The sequence below is a fragment of the Triticum aestivum genome, chromosome 5D (assembly GCF_018294505.1).
Source record: "Triticum aestivum cultivar Chinese Spring chromosome 5D, IWGSC CS RefSeq v2.1, whole genome shotgun sequence".
In the NCBI taxonomy this organism is placed as follows: domain Eukaryota; kingdom Viridiplantae; phylum Streptophyta; class Magnoliopsida; order Poales; family Poaceae; genus Triticum; species Triticum aestivum.
Window position 1 is genome coordinate 44,757,364 of NC_057808.1, and position 16,660 is coordinate 44,774,023.

Genomic DNA, 16,660 nt, shown 5'->3' on the forward strand with positions numbered 1-16,660 from the left:
AACGAGAGATGGGGATTTCCGCCCTGGAGAGGGGAGAGTTCAGGCAGTTTTTGAAATGCGAGCCGTTTGGCGTGGGTTGGGGGAGGGGTGCGGCGGAGTGGGCTTAGTGGTGGGACCCATCGACCGGGACGACAGGGAGACACCTGGCGGCGGTTCGGACCAGGGAGCACCTGGACGTGAGCGCGAGCGCGCGATTTAGATCCGACGGCTCGCCATGGTGTGTGCCGCGACGTCTAAACAGCAAAGCTTTGCTTTTAAGAATTCAGGTTTATTTAATAATGGTCGCTGGGTTTTTCAAGAAAAGAAGGGGAAAAAACCCAGCGTAGTGGGCTGGCCAAGCAAAGGAGCGCTGGTGAAAAATCTTGGGACGGAGCCGTGGTTGGGCGTCCAGTATCTTGGCCACTCTGGGCCCATCTTGACCTGACTCCGCCGGCGGTGAGAGAGGAGAGGATGGAGCGGCGGCGCAAGCCTCTTCCGCGCCGGCCGCCGTACTGCGCTCCTTTTACGTCAGGTCGTCCACCAGCCAAGAAGAGGAAGAGATTGGGCTCCGAGGGAGAGATTGAACCTTGGGCCGGGGCGGCAGGAGTCGACCGGATCAGCGCCCTCCCCGACGAACTCCTCGGCGAGATCATCTCCCTCCTCCCCATCAAGGACGGCGCCCGCACCCAGATCCTCGCGTCCCGGTGGCGCCACCTCTGGCTCTCCGCCCCTCTCAACCTCGACTGCCGTGGCTTCGCCACCGCCACCGATCTCGCGGTCGTCAGATACCGCAGGGTCTACAACAACGTCCCCTCTGCTGTAGCGCGCATTCTTGACCGCCACCAAGGCCCCGGCCGCCGCCTCCGTGTCAAGGGGTACCGTCTCCCCGTCGCCGCCGCCACCGCCCTGAATTGGTGGATCGTGGCCCCCGCCCTCGCCGCCGCCGCCGCCGCCGCCCTGGATTGCTGGCTCGTGGCCCCTGCCCTCGACGGCCTCCAGGTGCTCGAGTGCTGGGTTTCTTCCAAGCATTCTAAACCGCTTGGGCCGCTGCCGGTGTCCGCCTACCGCTTCTCGCCCACCCTCCGCATCGCCACCTTTGGTGGCTGCCGCCTCCCCGACGACGACATCGCCCAAGGGCTTCACTTCCCCAACCTCAAGCACTTGTCACTTGAATCCGTCTCCACCTCGGAGCACTCTCTGCACAGCCTCATCGCCGGTTGCCCCGCTCTGGAATGCTTGATGATTCACACAATCTTCGGCTTCCGTCGCCTTCGGATCAATTCCCTCACTCTTACGTTCATATGTGTGCAAGATCAACTTCAGAACTGCAAGGAATTCAGTCAGCTCCAGTTTGAGGAACTCGTCATCCAGAATGCGCCTTGTCTTGAAAAGTTGATCCCTCTCTACTTTGAGTGTGGTCTGCAGGTGTCGGTAATCTCCGCGCCTAGACTTCACACCTTGGGCTTCCTTACTGATTGGGGCGACCATTCTACCAAACTAGTGTTTGGCTCCACAGTTATTCAGGTGATTAACCTTCCAACTGCTGTATATACTTCTTGCCTTATATATGGGATGTCTAACTAGTTAACCCGTGTTTCTCATCTGCACTTGTATAAGGCCTGATTTTGTCTCCCATGCTCCATTTAGGGATTGCGCGCCGATAGCCTGACAACGGCGGTGCGCACTGTCAAGATTTTAGCTGTCAATGTCCATACTCTTAGTTTGGATAATGTTCTTGACATGATAAGATTCTTTCCATGCCTGGAGGAGCTGCTTGTGAAGGTGGCTGTTTCTTCCTTGAAAATTCCTAGCGTCGTTCAGCTGAGCTTTCGATATACTCACTGTTCTAAAGCGGTGAAAAATTTTATGTCTTTCTTTTCAGTCATGGAGTTCGGGTGAGAACAATTTGTGGCATCGTAAACACCGGGATCTTCTCACATGTCTTGACATCCGTCTCAGGACAGTAGTGTTGGAAACGTATCTGGGCAGCTGGTCACAGGTTAACTTCGCCAAATTCTTTGTGCTGAACGCCAGAGTGCTGGAGTCAATGACGTTTCATGTTGAGGCCAGCTTGTACGACGAGGAGTTCTTGGCAGAACAGTGTACGAAGCTTCAGCTAGGGAACAAGGCTTCAAGAGATGCTCAGTTTCATTTTACAACTGGTACTTCTCTTGAAGGTGTTTGGGAGACCAAGCATCTCAGTGATCTTAACTTGGATGACCCCTTCCTGTGTAGCTGTTGAAATGGGTTTGGTCAGTCAGGAATTATCTTTGCCTATCTCATTTTTGTTCTGTTCAGACTTGCTTAGTGCCCTTGATTGTAGTATGTGTATATGTACAATCTTGTGTCATTTGTTTTGACGTACACTTGATGGTATATGCACAATCTCACTGAAAAGTTTTGGATTCTTCAACAATGTTGCTACAGTATAAGACGGCGGCTTGTCGAGATCCATCTTTTAATCTTCCATTGGAACATCTGTTCAATGACTCTGCATGCAGTGTCATTCTTCAGTGGTAATTGAAGGGTGGGTATTAATTCTGGAATGTCTTATGAATACCATTGAAGTGAAGGAAAAGGAAACAACTTAACTCTTGTGATTTAAATGATTTTTTTACTGTCTGGACCATACATCGCATCAGTGTATTGGTTACTTATATTTATCTAGCTTCTGGAGGATTTATGAGTTCGCCCTACTTGTTATAGCTTGGCCTCGTACAATGGAAGTAAATGCGAATCGTTCTGTTTATCGATGCAACTGCATTTTGATTATTTATTAAACTACTACTGCATCTAAATTAACAAGTGCAATTGTATCGAGGTTTTGACAGGTGCGGTTGTGTTGAAATTTTGAATTGGAATATATCAGATGGTTTTTGTGTCTGGGTGTTCTGTGCACTGTCTTGTGCAGTTAAGAGACATCACACACAAATAATCTTACTATTGTTTTGTGCTGTCCTATTATACTTTTTTTCCGAGAATGATTGTCTTTTGCTCTATGTGGCCTTTCTTTTGTCCTATTATACTTGTGAGGAGAAATACTTTTTTTTGTCTTTTGCTTTATGTCGCCTTTGATCTTATTCAAGTAATCCTCTGAATCTTTTATTTGCTGTTGCCACTCGATTCTTGTCTGTTTCTTTGCAAAACTGTTCTGTGAACAGTGACTCAGCAACGTAGAGTACCACATTAATTTGCAACGAGGTGAGTCACACATAGCCGTTACCATATAAATTATCGGTCCTATATTATTCATGCTCCTGGATTCAGTCATATATGTATTTTCTTGGCCTTGATGATTCAATAATTTTTATGATGCTTTACTTCATGGCCGCCGCAAGTTTGCATCGCTGATTGCTAAGTTAGCTACCACACATTATATGATCTCAAGCATTTGTCTTATGTCGCCTCAAATTTTGTTTCACATTGTTCTCTGAGTCATTGTTTTGCACTTCTGCTATTGCCACCGAGTCCTCTGATTTAATGCCAATGCAGCTTCTCAGGTATCTGAGAACTGCCTGCTACATCTAAATAATATCCATACCTTGGTTGCTCCCTCTCAGAATTCGAAAAGTACCCAACTCTATACATTGACTGTTGTGAAGATCCTGAACACCATTATTTGCAAGCTACTTGATACAGGTTCGGTTCTTGATGAGATGGAACCTGAAACTGTATCTGTTGTAGTCTTGTAGATAAGGCTGACAGCAGCAAGACTTGTGTGATTGATGTGTGTGTTTGTGATGTGTGCGTTGGAACTTAGCTGTGAGTGTAGAGACGGTATCCACCAGCCGGAATAATCTAATAATGTCACTTGTGTACTCAATACAAGTACTCAATCATGCATATATATCGAGCATGCAATGCAGGAGTAATTTGATTCGACTAATGATGTTTGTAGTATGCCTATATGCACATTCCCGTGTCATTTTATTTGTCATACACTTTAGGGTATATGCACAATCTCACTGAAAAGTTTAGATCCCATCTGGATTCTTCAACGATGCAGCTTTGGTCTTCCATTGGAACATGAATTAAATGGTTTCGCCTGCAGTGTCATTCTTCAGTGGTAATTGAAGGGATCTTGTTTTCTCTGGAATGTCCATGAATACCACTGAAGAAAAGGGGGAGGAAACGACTTTACTCTGTAATAATCTGAAGTCAGTTTTGTATTGTCTGGTCCATACATCATATCAGTGAATTGGTTACTAAATTATGTTTATCTAGCTTCTGGATGATTTAAGAGTACACCATTTCTTGCTGTTGCTTGGCCTCATACAATGGAAATAAATACAGACGGTTCTTTTTATCGATGGAACTACATTTTGATTATTTATTAAACTACTTGCATCTAAATTAACAACTGCAATTGTATCGAAGTCCTAAATTTGATGTCTGAGATGCTCTTTGTACCTGAGTGTTCCAGGCACTAGCTTGTGCAGTTAGAGACATCACACACAGCAAGTAGTCTTAGGTTGCTGTTTATTTTACTTGTGAGGAGAAAGGCTATTGTTTTATTGTATTGAAGTCCTAAATATGCTGCTATTTGAATCTTTCCTTTGCTGTTGCCACTGGACTCTTGTCTGGTACTACATTCTGTGAGCAGTGACTCAGCACTGTACAGTACTACATTGTTTTGCAACAATGTGAGCCTCATAGAGACGTTACGATTCATATTTTTGGCCCTTAGTATTATTCATGTTCTTGGCTTCAGTCATTTGTATTCTCGTGGCTTGATGATTCGTATTTGTCATTCCTACTCAGCGCTTACTGGCTGTAATAGTGTGATGATGGTTTGCATCGCTGATTGCTAAGCCAGCTAGGACGCATTATTGTTAAACTCAATTATTTCTCTTATGCCGCCTCAAGTTTATTCCACATTGTTTGTCTGAGTCAGTGTTTGCAGATCACAACTCTAAATATTGACAGTTTTGAAGATTTTGGACACCAATATTTGTAGATCACCAGCTACTCGATACAGGTTCGGTTGTTGATGAAATTGAATCTGAAACTTGATCTATCCGTTGTACATATATAAGTTGCCAGCAGCAAGACTTGTGTGTGATTGACGTGTGTGTTTTAACTGTTTATGATGGGAGAAGAGTTGAGCTGAAAGATGATGATGAGGCTAATGCAGAAACCATTTCAGCCTGTTCAATTCAGCCCTTTTTTTAGGTCTTTACCATGCAATGAAAAGAAGGGTATTTGAAATTTTGAAGTGACACTAACATTTGTATTAGCTTAAAGAAGTACTACAACCTATTTGCCAAATTATAGTGCATAGAATTATTTTTTCTATAGTCAAACTTTTGACCAAGTTTATGTATACAAAAACAATAATTTACAATACTAAATATCATATAAAAATATATCTCATGATGAATCTAATGGTAATATGAATGTTGATAATTTATTTATAAACTTCGTCAAAATTTAAGGATGACCTTGAAAAGAACTTATATGCACTATAATCTGGACTTCTGGAAGGGGTAATTATGTTTTATTCAGCAGATTTCTCATCGGAGATGCCGTTAATTAATTATCGTTGGTTGGTGAGTGCTCGGCGTTGGAACCTAGCTGCGGGTGTAAAGCCGGCATCTACGAGCCAGAATAATCACACAACGTCACATGTGCAGGCTACGCACCAGCCAGACATGCAATGCGCGAGGTAATTTCCAGCCTCCAGCTAGCTTAGTTTGTTCCCGTCTGCCTCCGCACAGTAACGGATCAGCCGCTCGGAATCCTCACTCGTTTTACATATACTACCTCCGCTTCTCCAGGTACTAGCAAATCAATGGCGATAGCAGTGGGAGTAGGTGTGGGTGAGTGGGCATGGTGGCTGGCCCTCACCCTCGGCGCCGTCCCGCTGCTCTGCCTCGCCGTCTGGCACTCCGCCGACGCGTGGTACCATGCCGCCTTCTTCCTCAGGCACGGTGGCCGGCGCCGCCTCCCGCCGGGCCACATGGGCCTGCCCTTCCTCGGCGAGACGCTCTCCTTCGTCTGGCACTTCAAGCTCGCGCGCCGCCCGGACGACTTCATCGCCGCCAAGAGGCGCGCGCACGGCTCCGGGGCCGGCATCTACCGGACGCACCTCTTCGGCTCCCCCGCCGTCATCGCGTGCTCTCCGGCGGCCAACAAGTTCGTGTTCCAGTCCGCCGATAACTTCGGCATACGGTGGCCGGTGCCGGAGCTCATCGGCCACAAGTCCATGGTCAACGTCGAGGGCGCCAGCCACGCCAGGCTTCGTGGGATCATCCTCACCGCCATCAACCGCCCCAGCTCGCTCCGGACCATCGCCGCCGTCGTGCAGCCGCGTGTTGTGGCGGCGCTGGCCGCGTGGGCAGACATGGGGACAATCGTTGCCTCCACCGAGATCAAGAAAGTAAGAGATCTCGGTGAGCATGCATGTGCTTTTCCTCTCTGTCAATAGTGAATAGTGATGCTCCTTAAATTGCACAGGTGACGTTCGCGAACATATTCAAAATGTTCATAAGCATGGAGCCGTCGCCATTGACGGAGCAGATCGACCAGTGGTTCGGCAGCCTGATGGCTGGCCTCAGGGCATTCCCCTTGGATTTTCCAGGGACAACATTTCACCGCGCTCGCAAGGTAATCTGTTTTTTTTTTTTCATACGATGCAGTAAATGGATCGGGTTACACTATCAACAGAGAGTCAAGGTAATTTGTTTGCTCCTTGTTTTTACAGAAATCATTAAAATAACTGTAGAGGAATTTAACAACTTGTGCAGTGCCGTCGGAAGCTGAACGCGGTCTTCCGGCATGAGCTGGAGGCAAGGAAGAAGGTGGACAAGAAGTGTGATGATCTCATGAGCGGGCTGATGTGCACCGAGGACGAGCAGGGGAAGAGGCTGAGCGATGAGGAGGTAGTGGACAACATGGTCAACCTCGTGGTCGCTGGCTACGAATCCACAGCCAGCGCCATCATGTGGGCTACCTACCACCTGGCCAAATCCCCCGTTGCCCTCGCCAAGCTCCGAGAGGAGAACGTGGCAGTGAGCGAAAGCAAAGGTGGTTCATTGATGATCACCCATGATGACCTCCCGAGGATGAAGTACACGGCGAAGGTGGTGGAGGAGACGATCCGAATGGCCAACGTCGCCCCCATGGTGCACCGCGTGGCGAACCGGGACGTGGAGTATGGTGGGTACACGATCCCGGCGGGGTGGCCGGTGCTCGTGTGGGTGAGGTCGCTGCACACCGATCCAGTCTACTACCAGGACCCCCTCACCTTCAACCCCGACAGATGGGATGTAAGTTGTTGCTTTTCTCTCATTGATCATGGATGCAACTTCATCACGTACGCATCAATTGTCAACGAAGAACTTGATGAATGCAGAAACCAGTGAAGCCAGGGACGTACCAGGCATTTGGTGGCGGATATAGGATTTGCGCTGGCAACATGCTCGCGAAGTTGCAGATCACCATCATGCTCCATCACCTCTCCATTGGTTATGAGTGAGTGATGATATTACTTCAAATCCTATGTAATCACCACCATGAGATCAGTAGAATTCATTTGCTTATTTTTGTCTTGGCATTTGATTGATTTATTGTTTATTGCATAAACTGGCAGTTGATCCTAGTTTGCCATACAAATGATTGTTTCAGATGGGAGCTATTGAATCCTGATGCGAAGATCAATTACCTTCCGCACCCAAGGCCACTGGACGGCGCAGCCATGACCTTCCGTAAGCTTAGAGCTTGACGGAGATGCGTTCAATGTTTTTTTCTAGCTATGCTAGTGCATCAATGTTAATTCTATTAGTATTGTATGATCATATCAGAACTATAGCTAGTCTATCTTTTCCTGGAAATGACATTATCTTTGTAATAAAAAATGGGCATGTTGCTTTTAAATTTGGACTACAAGGGACAAGACCATTATAAGCTACTAGTTTTTTTTTGGGTGATGAGAAGGCCATTTATGAAGCTCAGCTTGAGTACATTTGGTTGAATGGGTGCGCAATAGATGGGCCCGAGGGGCCAACGAGCCCGTGACCTTGGAGTCACTATATGTGTGCTCACAAGTCAAAGATAGGCAAGCTCCCGTGTGAAGTAACTCTAGATAGGACAGTTACAGATGTGTCCGATCAATACATTTAAAAAAAATCAAAAAATAGGATTCTTATTGAATGAACTTTATATTATTGTTAGGAAAATTATTTTCACAATTGGTAAAAAATATATCCCCTCCGATCCATATTAATTGTCGTATACAAAGTTGTAATAAGTGTGCGACAATTAATATGGATCAGATGGAGTTGAAAAAAATGTTCATGTACTTAAGTGTAAATATTTATATGTTCAAATAAAATAATCATCCCATAGTAAAAAAATTATTTTTAAGCACCGAGATAATATTCATGTACTCCCTCCGTTCTGAATTATTTGTCGCAGGTATGGATGTATCTAGATGTATTTTAGTTCTAGATACATCCATTTCTGCGATGAGTAATTTGAAACGGAGGGAGTACTTTAAAATATTCATAGATTTCAATTAAGAAATCTTACAAAATCTTGCATAAGTGGCTGAATATATGTTCATAGAGGGTTTAAAACTAAAATGCGATAAAAGGAAAGGGAAAATGCAATAAGAGGAAATGAAAGTAAGAACAAAAACTAAAAGTAAAACTAAAATAGGAAAAGGTAAAGTGAAATAAAAATAAATAAACAAGAAAGAACAATAGGAAGAACGAAAAGAAACAAAAAAACAGCTATTGTGGTGCATGCATGTATTTTAATTCTGTCGTACTGCATCCTCATACCATAACTGCCTCTAGTCTATCTTGTCATTAAAAGCTTGTTTGATTGCTATGCATTTACTTCCTCCGTCCGGTGAAGAGTATACATCTACTCCCTCCTTTCCGGTTTATAGGGCTCAATTCAAAAATCTCATCAACCAAGGTAGATGGTGAGTGGTGGAATACTTTTTGTAGTTTGCAAAAGCACCTAATTAATGCTCTTGTTTTCCTTAAAAAATTCTGTTTATCAATGCATTAATTGTAATGCATGCATGCATAAATTACAAGCATTGGTCAATTTTTTCTTAATACTTGTATGCAATGATTTAATGCACCTTGGAATCTGAACATGTGATGGGAAACAATCAAATTGAGCCTTATAAAATGGAAAAAACTAAAATTTTGAGATAAGGCCTATAAACCGGAAAGGAGGGAGTAGAAATTTTAGGACAAATTATGGAGTTAAGTAAAAAATGCATTGGAAAGGTGGAAGCCGCCATCTCTCTCCTCTTTAATTACCCAACTCCAATGAGCTAAGTGCAAGTATAAATTAAAAAGACCATGTGTAGATTGCTATTGGTCTTGATTACTGTGTGATGAGAGAAAAGTATTTTTTTCTACTTTAAAGTGCATTGGAAAGATAGAAGTATACTCTTTTGTGGACACATTTTAAAGTTAGATATACACTCTTCACCAGACGGAGGGAGTATTTGTAATCAAACAGGAGTATGATGCTTTACAATTTGTAAGACTTGAACCCAGGTGAACTGGGTTGACATTTTTTCTCCTGAACTTAGCTAGTGAGCTCCTATTTGCCGCTTTATAGCATGCAATAAGCAAGCTCCAACCATAAGCTATTTTCCATGGACCGAACACTACTACGGGCCATCAATAATAATTATTTTTTATTAAATGTGTTTTTATTTAGTAAATTATAAAATATTTTCTATTAAATAGTTCAAATAATTGGGGAAACATAGCATAGAGTAACTAATTTTTTTTGACACACTTCAATAAAAATAATAAAGAAATATATGTTTAAAAATAAACTTCAACTCGTAGTAGAAAACATGTTATTATGCACAAGAAAAAATATTAATGTATTTCGAAAGAGCCCATGTATTTGAAAAAAAGATACATATGCACCTGATTATATGTTTATACAAATTTATATGTTCCGTGTTTCCTCACAAATAAATACAAAGTAGAAAAGAAATAGAGTAAAAAATAAACAAAATAAAAATTAGATAAACAAAAAGTAAGTAAAATAAGGAAGGAAGATGGAAAAGAAGATGAAAAGAAACATACACAACACACACACACACACAGATGTCCTAAGAGCATCTCCAGCCGGCCCCCCAGGACCACTTTTTGGACGCCTAAATTTTCAGCCGTGACCCCAAAACCTCAGTTTTCGCCGGATTTGGCTAAATTAGAGCCGGCGGTCTCAGGCGAAACCCAGCCCACCGGGGGCACTTGGGGGAGGAGAGAGAGAAGATTTTGCATGAGTTTGGCCCACATTCAACCTTCCACTCCCTCTCTCTATCCTTTTTCTTTGCACGGGCCCGCCTCCCAACTCGTCGCCTGCCTGCCTCGTCGCCTCCCCGCCTTACTCGCCGCCTCGCCACCTTCCCTTCCGTCGCCGCGCAGAGCACCTCGCTGCGGCATGGCCACAGCCGCCGGGCTCTCCCCGTGCCCGCGCCAAGCCAGAGCTGCTGCTGCGGGGGAGTTCACTAGCGCCGTCAAGCCATGCTGGAGCTGCTACCACGGGGCTTGCTGGCCAGCAGCAGCGCGTTCGTGACAGGAGGAGGAGGAGGTGAGCAGGCGTGCCGACGAGGCCGTGGTGTGGCGGAGCAGGAGGGCGTATGCGAGGACGGGGCCGGGTCAGCCCGACTCGCGGGCGTGTAGGAGCTCATGGGCTTGGGCAGCAGGAGCTCGCGGGCTCGGCGGCAAGGCCCGGGCGTGGCGGGCAGCAGGAGCTCGCGGACGCGCGGGGGCGGGCTCCAGCGAGTACGGCGCGGGGCGCGCCCGGGGTGGGTGAGGGCGCGACGCGGCGGCTCCGGCTAGAGCGTGCAGGGGTTCGGCGCGGCGTTCGCCGGCGCGGGCACGGGGGCGGGACGTGCGGGCGAGCAGCTGCACGAGCGCGCGGGCGAGGGCGGGGCACGCGGAGCCACGCCGTCAGGGAGCTACGGGGCGCGCTGCGCTGGAGCGTTGGCACGGCGAGCGGCACAACGAGCGAGCACGGCGACATGCTGGAGCAGTGCATGTGAGCATCTGGGTGGGGAGACGGCTGGAAAAATCCTCCACCCAAGTGCATAAATTCCACTGGGGCAACCTGAGGAGGTAAAAAAAAATGCCTCCTGGGGGCACAACGGCCGGAGATGCTCTAAGCATTGTTGGGCACGGGGTGGACAATAATTTTTTCTTTGCTTACTAGTTGAGGGAAACATAATAATGTAAAATAAAAAATGTTATTTTACTTAAATATAATTAATTATATGTTTGAAATAAAATGTTCATCTATAAAACATGGTCCTATGCACTAGGAAACATATTTGGTATTTCAAAAGGGTCCATATATTTGGAAGCAATCATGAAAGTTGTTCATATGTGTCAGACTATATGTTTATACAGTTTAATATTTTACGTATGCCTTTATAATGAAGGACGAAAAAAAGAAAGAAAAGTGAAAATAAGTATATAAGAAACAAGAAAAGAAACAGAAAATATTAATATATAATGAAAGTGGAAAGAAACAACAAATCATTATCTTTATCTTTACCTACTAATAAACCAGCTATTGTTTCTGGTCGTATGTCGTCGCCAGTTTTATAAAACGTCCCTGCAGTTTTCGATATTCAACCCGCAGTACGTTTTTAAGTGGATATAACTGAGAAAACGTTTCGTATTTACAAAAAGGACCCTGCATTTTGAGTATTCAACCCGCGCCCCCCTTGGAAAAAAGCCTACCCGCACGACCCACACGACCCCAATCCCGTCTCCACCACGAGCGCGCCGCCACCCCTGCCACACCGTCGCGCGCCGCCGGACTGCCCCTCGCCGTCGCGCGCCGCCGGACTCCCCCTCGCCGTCGCGCGACGACGGACTCCCCCTCGCCGGCGCGCCGCCGGAATCCACCTCGCCGTCGCGCCGCCGGAACTCGCCTTCACGCCACCGGAACCCATCCCGCCGTCGCGCCGCCGGAACCCACCCTGCCGTCGCGCAACGGCGTCCCCGGGGCACGAGCGAGTACAGAGGGGGCCGGGACCAGAGGCGGGATGCGAAAGCTGGAGCGTCGTGCGACACCTTGCGGCGGTCGTGGCCCTCACCGTCGCCTTCCCTCCTCTGTGGCCTGCCTGTGTCGTGGTCGTCGGGACTACTTGCCGTGGACGCGGTGGTTGACATCTACGGCTAGCCGTGGATTAGCACCTCGCTGCCTCCACAAAGTATGGATGCACCATCTTCTGCTGCGGAGCGTGTGCTACTCCAGAGTAATTTGCAATGTTGTGGCATATATGCTCGGTGGAAGAAGCTTCTGATTTTGATTTACAGGTGATGCTGACAGGTCAAAGCTGTTTTGTTGGCTGCTGGCTTCATGTGCTGTTATAGTTCGCTACGGACAGTACATAAGTTCCCTACAGCTACAAGTTTGGTGTACCATAATGTGTCATGTATTCAATTTTGAGGTTTGGTATTGATTCATTGATCCCCTTTCCTAGGATTCATTATTGGAAATTGATCTTGGGCTATGGAACTAAGATGATCTACTCAATAAGTTTTCTTACCACTATATCTTTTTTGTGTACTAAATCACTGATTAATTACTACACTTAGCAAGAAACAAAGCTAGCGTTCGAGGGTGTGGAGGAGGTGAAACACATGGGTCACCATCACCCTTTCCCTCTAGATCTGGTGCGTGTACTTTAACCTGGATATTCAGAGACGTCTTGAAAGGAAAACAATTTGGACATTAGTTGTATATTTGATGAAGCTATCTAATTTGGACTTGAAATTACAATGTAAAATTTCCTTTCAACTACTAATTCAATTTACAAATTTTTGAACTTTACTTCTGCCACCATATGCTCCCAGTCATCCCCGCCGCATGTACGTCGCTGGTTCATCCCGATGCTTGTCATCCTCATCGTAACTGCCGTAGTTTGGCACCAGGCTACCTACCGGCGACGTTGCCCCGCATGCCGTTGCCAGCTACTGCTCCTTACGGTCCGCGAGTACCCGCATGATTGGATGCCTTACAGGCACGCACGCTCCTTCCTGATCTGATTTGTTCTCATGGGAAATCACTTCCTCGCCAATTCCTCAAAGTTCGCAAATAGTTTTTATTTCATGGATTTATTTTTGGGAACTCCTAATGTTTTGCATTGTTTTACAGGGACCAATAGTTGGATGGAAAAAAATAGAGATTGGCGATGAAGAGTGAGAGCAGAGAGATGAGATATAAAGAGATCAGAGAGAGAGAGGCATTGACTGCTGCACATTTAGATAGATGCATGGTGCTTCTTGTATGATGTATGCTGTTACTAATTGATGCACATTTAGATAGAGAACATACATGTAGCTTTGCTACTGATTGCTGCTGTTATTGCTACAGCCTCATCAATCAATAGTACCTAATTTATATCCAGATAATTTGCATAGGTCATGAAGGGAAAAAGACGTCACTGAGCCGTTTGTTTCTAATTGCAAGGTTAAATAATTTTGTGTGTTCTAACTCTATGGGACAATCTGAAGTTATTTGGCTCATCGTCGTGCGACGAGTTTCCGACTTCACCGTGCCTGTACACCATTGACTTCACTGGAAATCTGTCTGCACGTACTTCATCGTCCGCCGGAACTTTGTCTGACCTGAGGTACGTACTACAGTCTCATGAATTTGAATGTGTCATCAACTATTACTTATTAGTTCTGTATATGTTCGTTAGTATATTGTAAGCTCTGAACAAGACAATGCCTAAAAGGGTCAGACATTGCTTTTCCGTGCCATTCAGTTTTTTCAGTTGAGTTGGCTACTTAAATTTCCACCATGTTAATTCTTTCGTTTGCGATTTCTCATTGGTGTTCATGTAATTACCCTGCAGCCTTTCTTAGTAGTGCCTAACATCTGATTGTTGTGCTTACATAGAACTGGAACTTTTCTGGATTTTGTAAGGCTTCAGATAACAACCCGGTGAGAGCTTATGGTTCAGTTAGAACCTACCTCTTTCTCTATCCTAATGCGATTTATAATGTTCTATTCTGGTGAGCATATGAGGCTGCAGTACTGGGTTTATGCTCAGAAGTTAAATTGCTTGCTGATTAATTCGCGTCATATTATTCACATCAAACAGCAGCAGTTTTCTTATCCAAGTACATTTGATTTTGTAGGCAGGGGGATTCAATACCAAGATTTATGATTTGGCATAAGTGAGATGACATATAGGTGAGTATGTTGTTCTGACTTTATGATACGAGTGTTTTGCACAAATATTTCTCAATAATGAGCATATGTTCTTTTCTGATGTTGCATTAGTCAATGTTTTGAAACTGATGTATCTGTGACAAAAATATTGAAGTTATGGACATGTTAATAATTGGTTATCAAGCAAAGGTACATTCACTAAATGTTAGTGGTTATCGGAAGAAGAAGTCAGTTCATTTACCGCTGCAGTAAAAAGTGGCACAACTGATTTTGTTCAGATACTAAATTTGCTTGCATGCTATTTCTATAGGCATTTCCTACATATTGAGGGGTATGCGTGATATCTTTTCTAAGGCCATGAAATATTTTCAGGTAGCTTTTCTTAATAAGGTCAATGGCTTGCGTACTGTACTTCTATAGATCCTTTCTTTCATAATGAGCTATGTGCATACTCTCTTTCCTCAAGTCAATATTTGATCAGGGAAGCTACTCGGTATTTTTGTTGAAGTTAGTATAACATGTCCCATAAATTCAGAAGTTAGTATAACATGACAATGAGGTTGCATCATGAGTCTGAAACCAAGCCTCTTCTGTTCACATAATGATCTCCTCACAAAACCAAAATCATTTGATGATTTATGTACAATTTTACTATACTCATTCTCCTGTCAGATTGAGAATGTGGTTCATGTAGAAAGGACTACATGCAGAAATAAGGATCATAGTAATACTTTTCCAATGATTCTCTCGGAGGTCATGTCTTCATGTTATTCAAGGATTTTGATATCCGAAAGTTATGACAATATAGATAGGGAGATAGCCTTCCGTGTCGCCGGAGGCCACTGTAGGCTGCACTGAAGGGCACACAGCAGGTAGACGGATGCGGCGATCCTGGATGTGCTTTGCTGCTGTCATTTTTTATCAAGGACGCCACTGTCCAAGTCGTTCTTCTGCCTTGGTTAGTGGTGCTTCTCTTCCATTCCACATACGAACACCCATGGAGAAGCACATTTATAAAACATCCATCTGTGAATGAATTTGTCATATATTACCATCTGCAATGGACATGATAATGGTAGAACACTTGTGATCATGGACAGATGTTTAAGGTTTTATTTTCCCGTTGCAACGCACGGGCATCACACCAAGGATTTTTTTTATTTCACTTTACTTGGTATATGAACTAATCCTGAATGGAAAATAGTTTGTGCTGCTATCATCGATAGATTATAAACATTGCTAGCTTCTTGTGTGTAGGCTTGTTCTGTGCTAGACTACCAAAATATGTTTTGCTTCGATAATTTTTATTTATGTACTAACAATGTCCTGGGTCCATGTTCACATTGAGCTTATAGTACATGTTTTCATTCTAAGCCATTATATAGTTATTCGTTTTGGAAATTGTCTAGCCTGACATTTTTCAGAATTTGTACAAGTCTTTTAACAAATTTTGGTATCCTTTGGACAGGAAGCTTTAGAATGCTGGCAGCTGATGGGGATTATAAGAACTTAAATGCCAGAGAAGTCGTGCTCCCCTTTCCGACGACGACTCAGACTTGAAGTCCCTTATGTGCTCGATACAAAGGCCTCCCTTTTTTGTACTTAGAATGACTGGTGTCTGACACAAACTCACTATTATAGTCAAGAGTCAAGACCATCGTTGTGCAATGCTCTGGGTCTTGCCGGACAGGAACCGCGCTCCGCGACAGGCGAAACCTAATTCATGGTAATTATGTTTGCTTCGTTACGAAGCGGGGAGTAGGAGGTTAGGGGTGATGTTGGGTGTCTGGACGATGCCCTGAGGACCTTCTGACCGAGCTTGGCATCCTGTAGGCCTCACGCTCCCCGAGGCTACCACACCTTGCCGGCGTGCGGTCTGTCATGGTGGCAGTGGATGGGCTCTGGGCGGTCATCATGGCGGAGATGAGGCGGATCTTACGCAATGTCGTATGTGTTGTCATGGCGTTGTACGTGATGCGATCCCGTTGCAACGCACGGGCAATTCTCCTAGTAGAATTAAAAAACACAGGGGAAAAAGGTACCAAACTTGGTTGGCCCGGTACCTGGGATCATTTTCCTTTGCTTATGATCGGATAGGAAAGTGAGCTTCTGATCCAACCTAACATACATCCTCTTTTATGCTTCGCGAGGCATAACAAATCTACAATTTTGGATGAAATTCAGCGGATGAGTCAAAATGTTTTTTTCCTCACATGACAGCCTATGCTTTTGTCTCATTTGAGGCATAGAGTTGTCAAAGGCTATGAAAACAATCCTCGCAAAAAAAAAAAAGACTGAAAACACCATCCATGGATGAATTTTATGCCTTTGCCATTCAACTTGCACCTTGAAATGTACTCCCTCATAGTGTTAAAAAACGTCTTACATTTTCTGAAGGAGGGAGTATGAGCGAATCATGCAGTGAATGGTCATGTTCTCCCTTGTGTCCAGCAATAATGCATGCACCCATGCAGGACAAGCTAGATTATGCATTCCTCCCATG

At 44.9% G+C, this 16,660-nt stretch overlaps 2 protein-coding genes and 1 long non-coding RNA gene across 10 annotated transcripts; all 3 read left to right on the plus strand.

Annotated features, from left to right (window-relative positions):
- Positions 1 to 325: 325 nt before the first annotated feature.
- Positions 326 to 2,392, plus strand: LOC123119332 (FBD-associated F-box protein At5g60610). Its single transcript, XM_044539104.1, has 3 exons — positions 326 to 1,503; positions 1,627 to 1,761; positions 1,862 to 2,392. The coding sequence occupies exons 1-3, from the start codon at positions 451 to 453 to the stop codon at positions 2,219 to 2,221; spliced, it is 1,548 nt and encodes a 515-aa protein (XP_044395039.1). The 5' UTR covers positions 326 to 450; the 3' UTR covers positions 2,222 to 2,392.
- Positions 2,393 to 2,685: 293 nt separating this feature from the next.
- Positions 2,686 to 7,888, plus strand: LOC123119333 (ent-kaurenoic acid oxidase 1). 2 transcript variants are annotated; one of them, XM_044539106.1, is made up of 7 exons: positions 2,686 to 4,957; positions 5,488 to 5,644; positions 5,757 to 6,358; positions 6,436 to 6,585; positions 6,726 to 7,247; positions 7,334 to 7,452; positions 7,606 to 7,888. In XM_044539106.1, the coding sequence occupies exons 2-7, from the start codon at positions 5,605 to 5,607 to the stop codon at positions 7,700 to 7,702; spliced, it is 1,530 nt and encodes a 509-aa protein (XP_044395041.1). In that variant the 5' UTR covers positions 2,686 to 4,957; positions 5,488 to 5,604; the 3' UTR covers positions 7,703 to 7,888. The 2 variants fall into 2 exon arrangements, with proteins under 2 accessions (XP_044395041.1, XP_044395040.1); XM_044539105.1 differs by having other exon boundaries at positions 2,686 to 5,644.
- Positions 7,889 to 11,696: 3,808 nt separating this feature from the next.
- On the plus strand, positions 11,697 to 15,726 carry LOC123119334 (uncharacterized). Of its 7 annotated transcripts, none has more exons than XR_006458610.1 (7): positions 11,697 to 13,268; positions 13,447 to 13,609; positions 13,882 to 13,926; positions 14,124 to 14,178; positions 14,468 to 14,529; positions 14,966 to 15,115; positions 15,626 to 15,726. It is a non-coding gene; the product is annotated as an uncharacterized lncRNA (long non-coding RNA). The 7 variants fall into 7 exon arrangements; XR_006458609.1 differs by having other exon boundaries at positions 11,697 to 12,650; positions 12,831 to 13,609; XR_006458608.1 differs by having other exon boundaries at positions 11,697 to 12,184; positions 12,291 to 13,609.
- The last annotated feature ends 934 nt before the right edge of the window (positions 15,727 to 16,660 follow it).

Coding starts and splice junctions, on each gene's coding strand:
- LOC123119332 (XM_044539104.1), top strand. CDS start 451: ATGGAGCGGCGGCGCAAGCCTCTTCCGCGCCGGCCGCCGTACTGCGCT. Junction 1,504..1,626: donor TTGGCTCCACAGTTATTCAG/GTGATTAACCTT, acceptor TGCTCCATTTAG/GGATTGCGCGCCGATAGCCT. Junction 1,762..1,861: donor TGGAGGAGCTGCTTGTGAAG/GTGGCTGTTTCT, acceptor CTTTCTTTTCAG/TCATGGAGTTCGGGTGAGAA.
- LOC123119333 (XM_044539105.1), top strand. CDS start 5,605: ATGTGCAGGCTACGCACCAGCCAGACATGCAATGCGCGAG. Junction 5,645..5,756: donor CCAGACATGCAATGCGCGAG/GTAATTTCCAGC, acceptor CCGCTTCTCCAG/GTACTAGCAAATCAATGGCG. Junction 7,453..7,605: donor CACCTCTCCATTGGTTATGA/GTGAGTGATGAT, acceptor TGATTGTTTCAG/ATGGGAGCTATTGAATCCTG.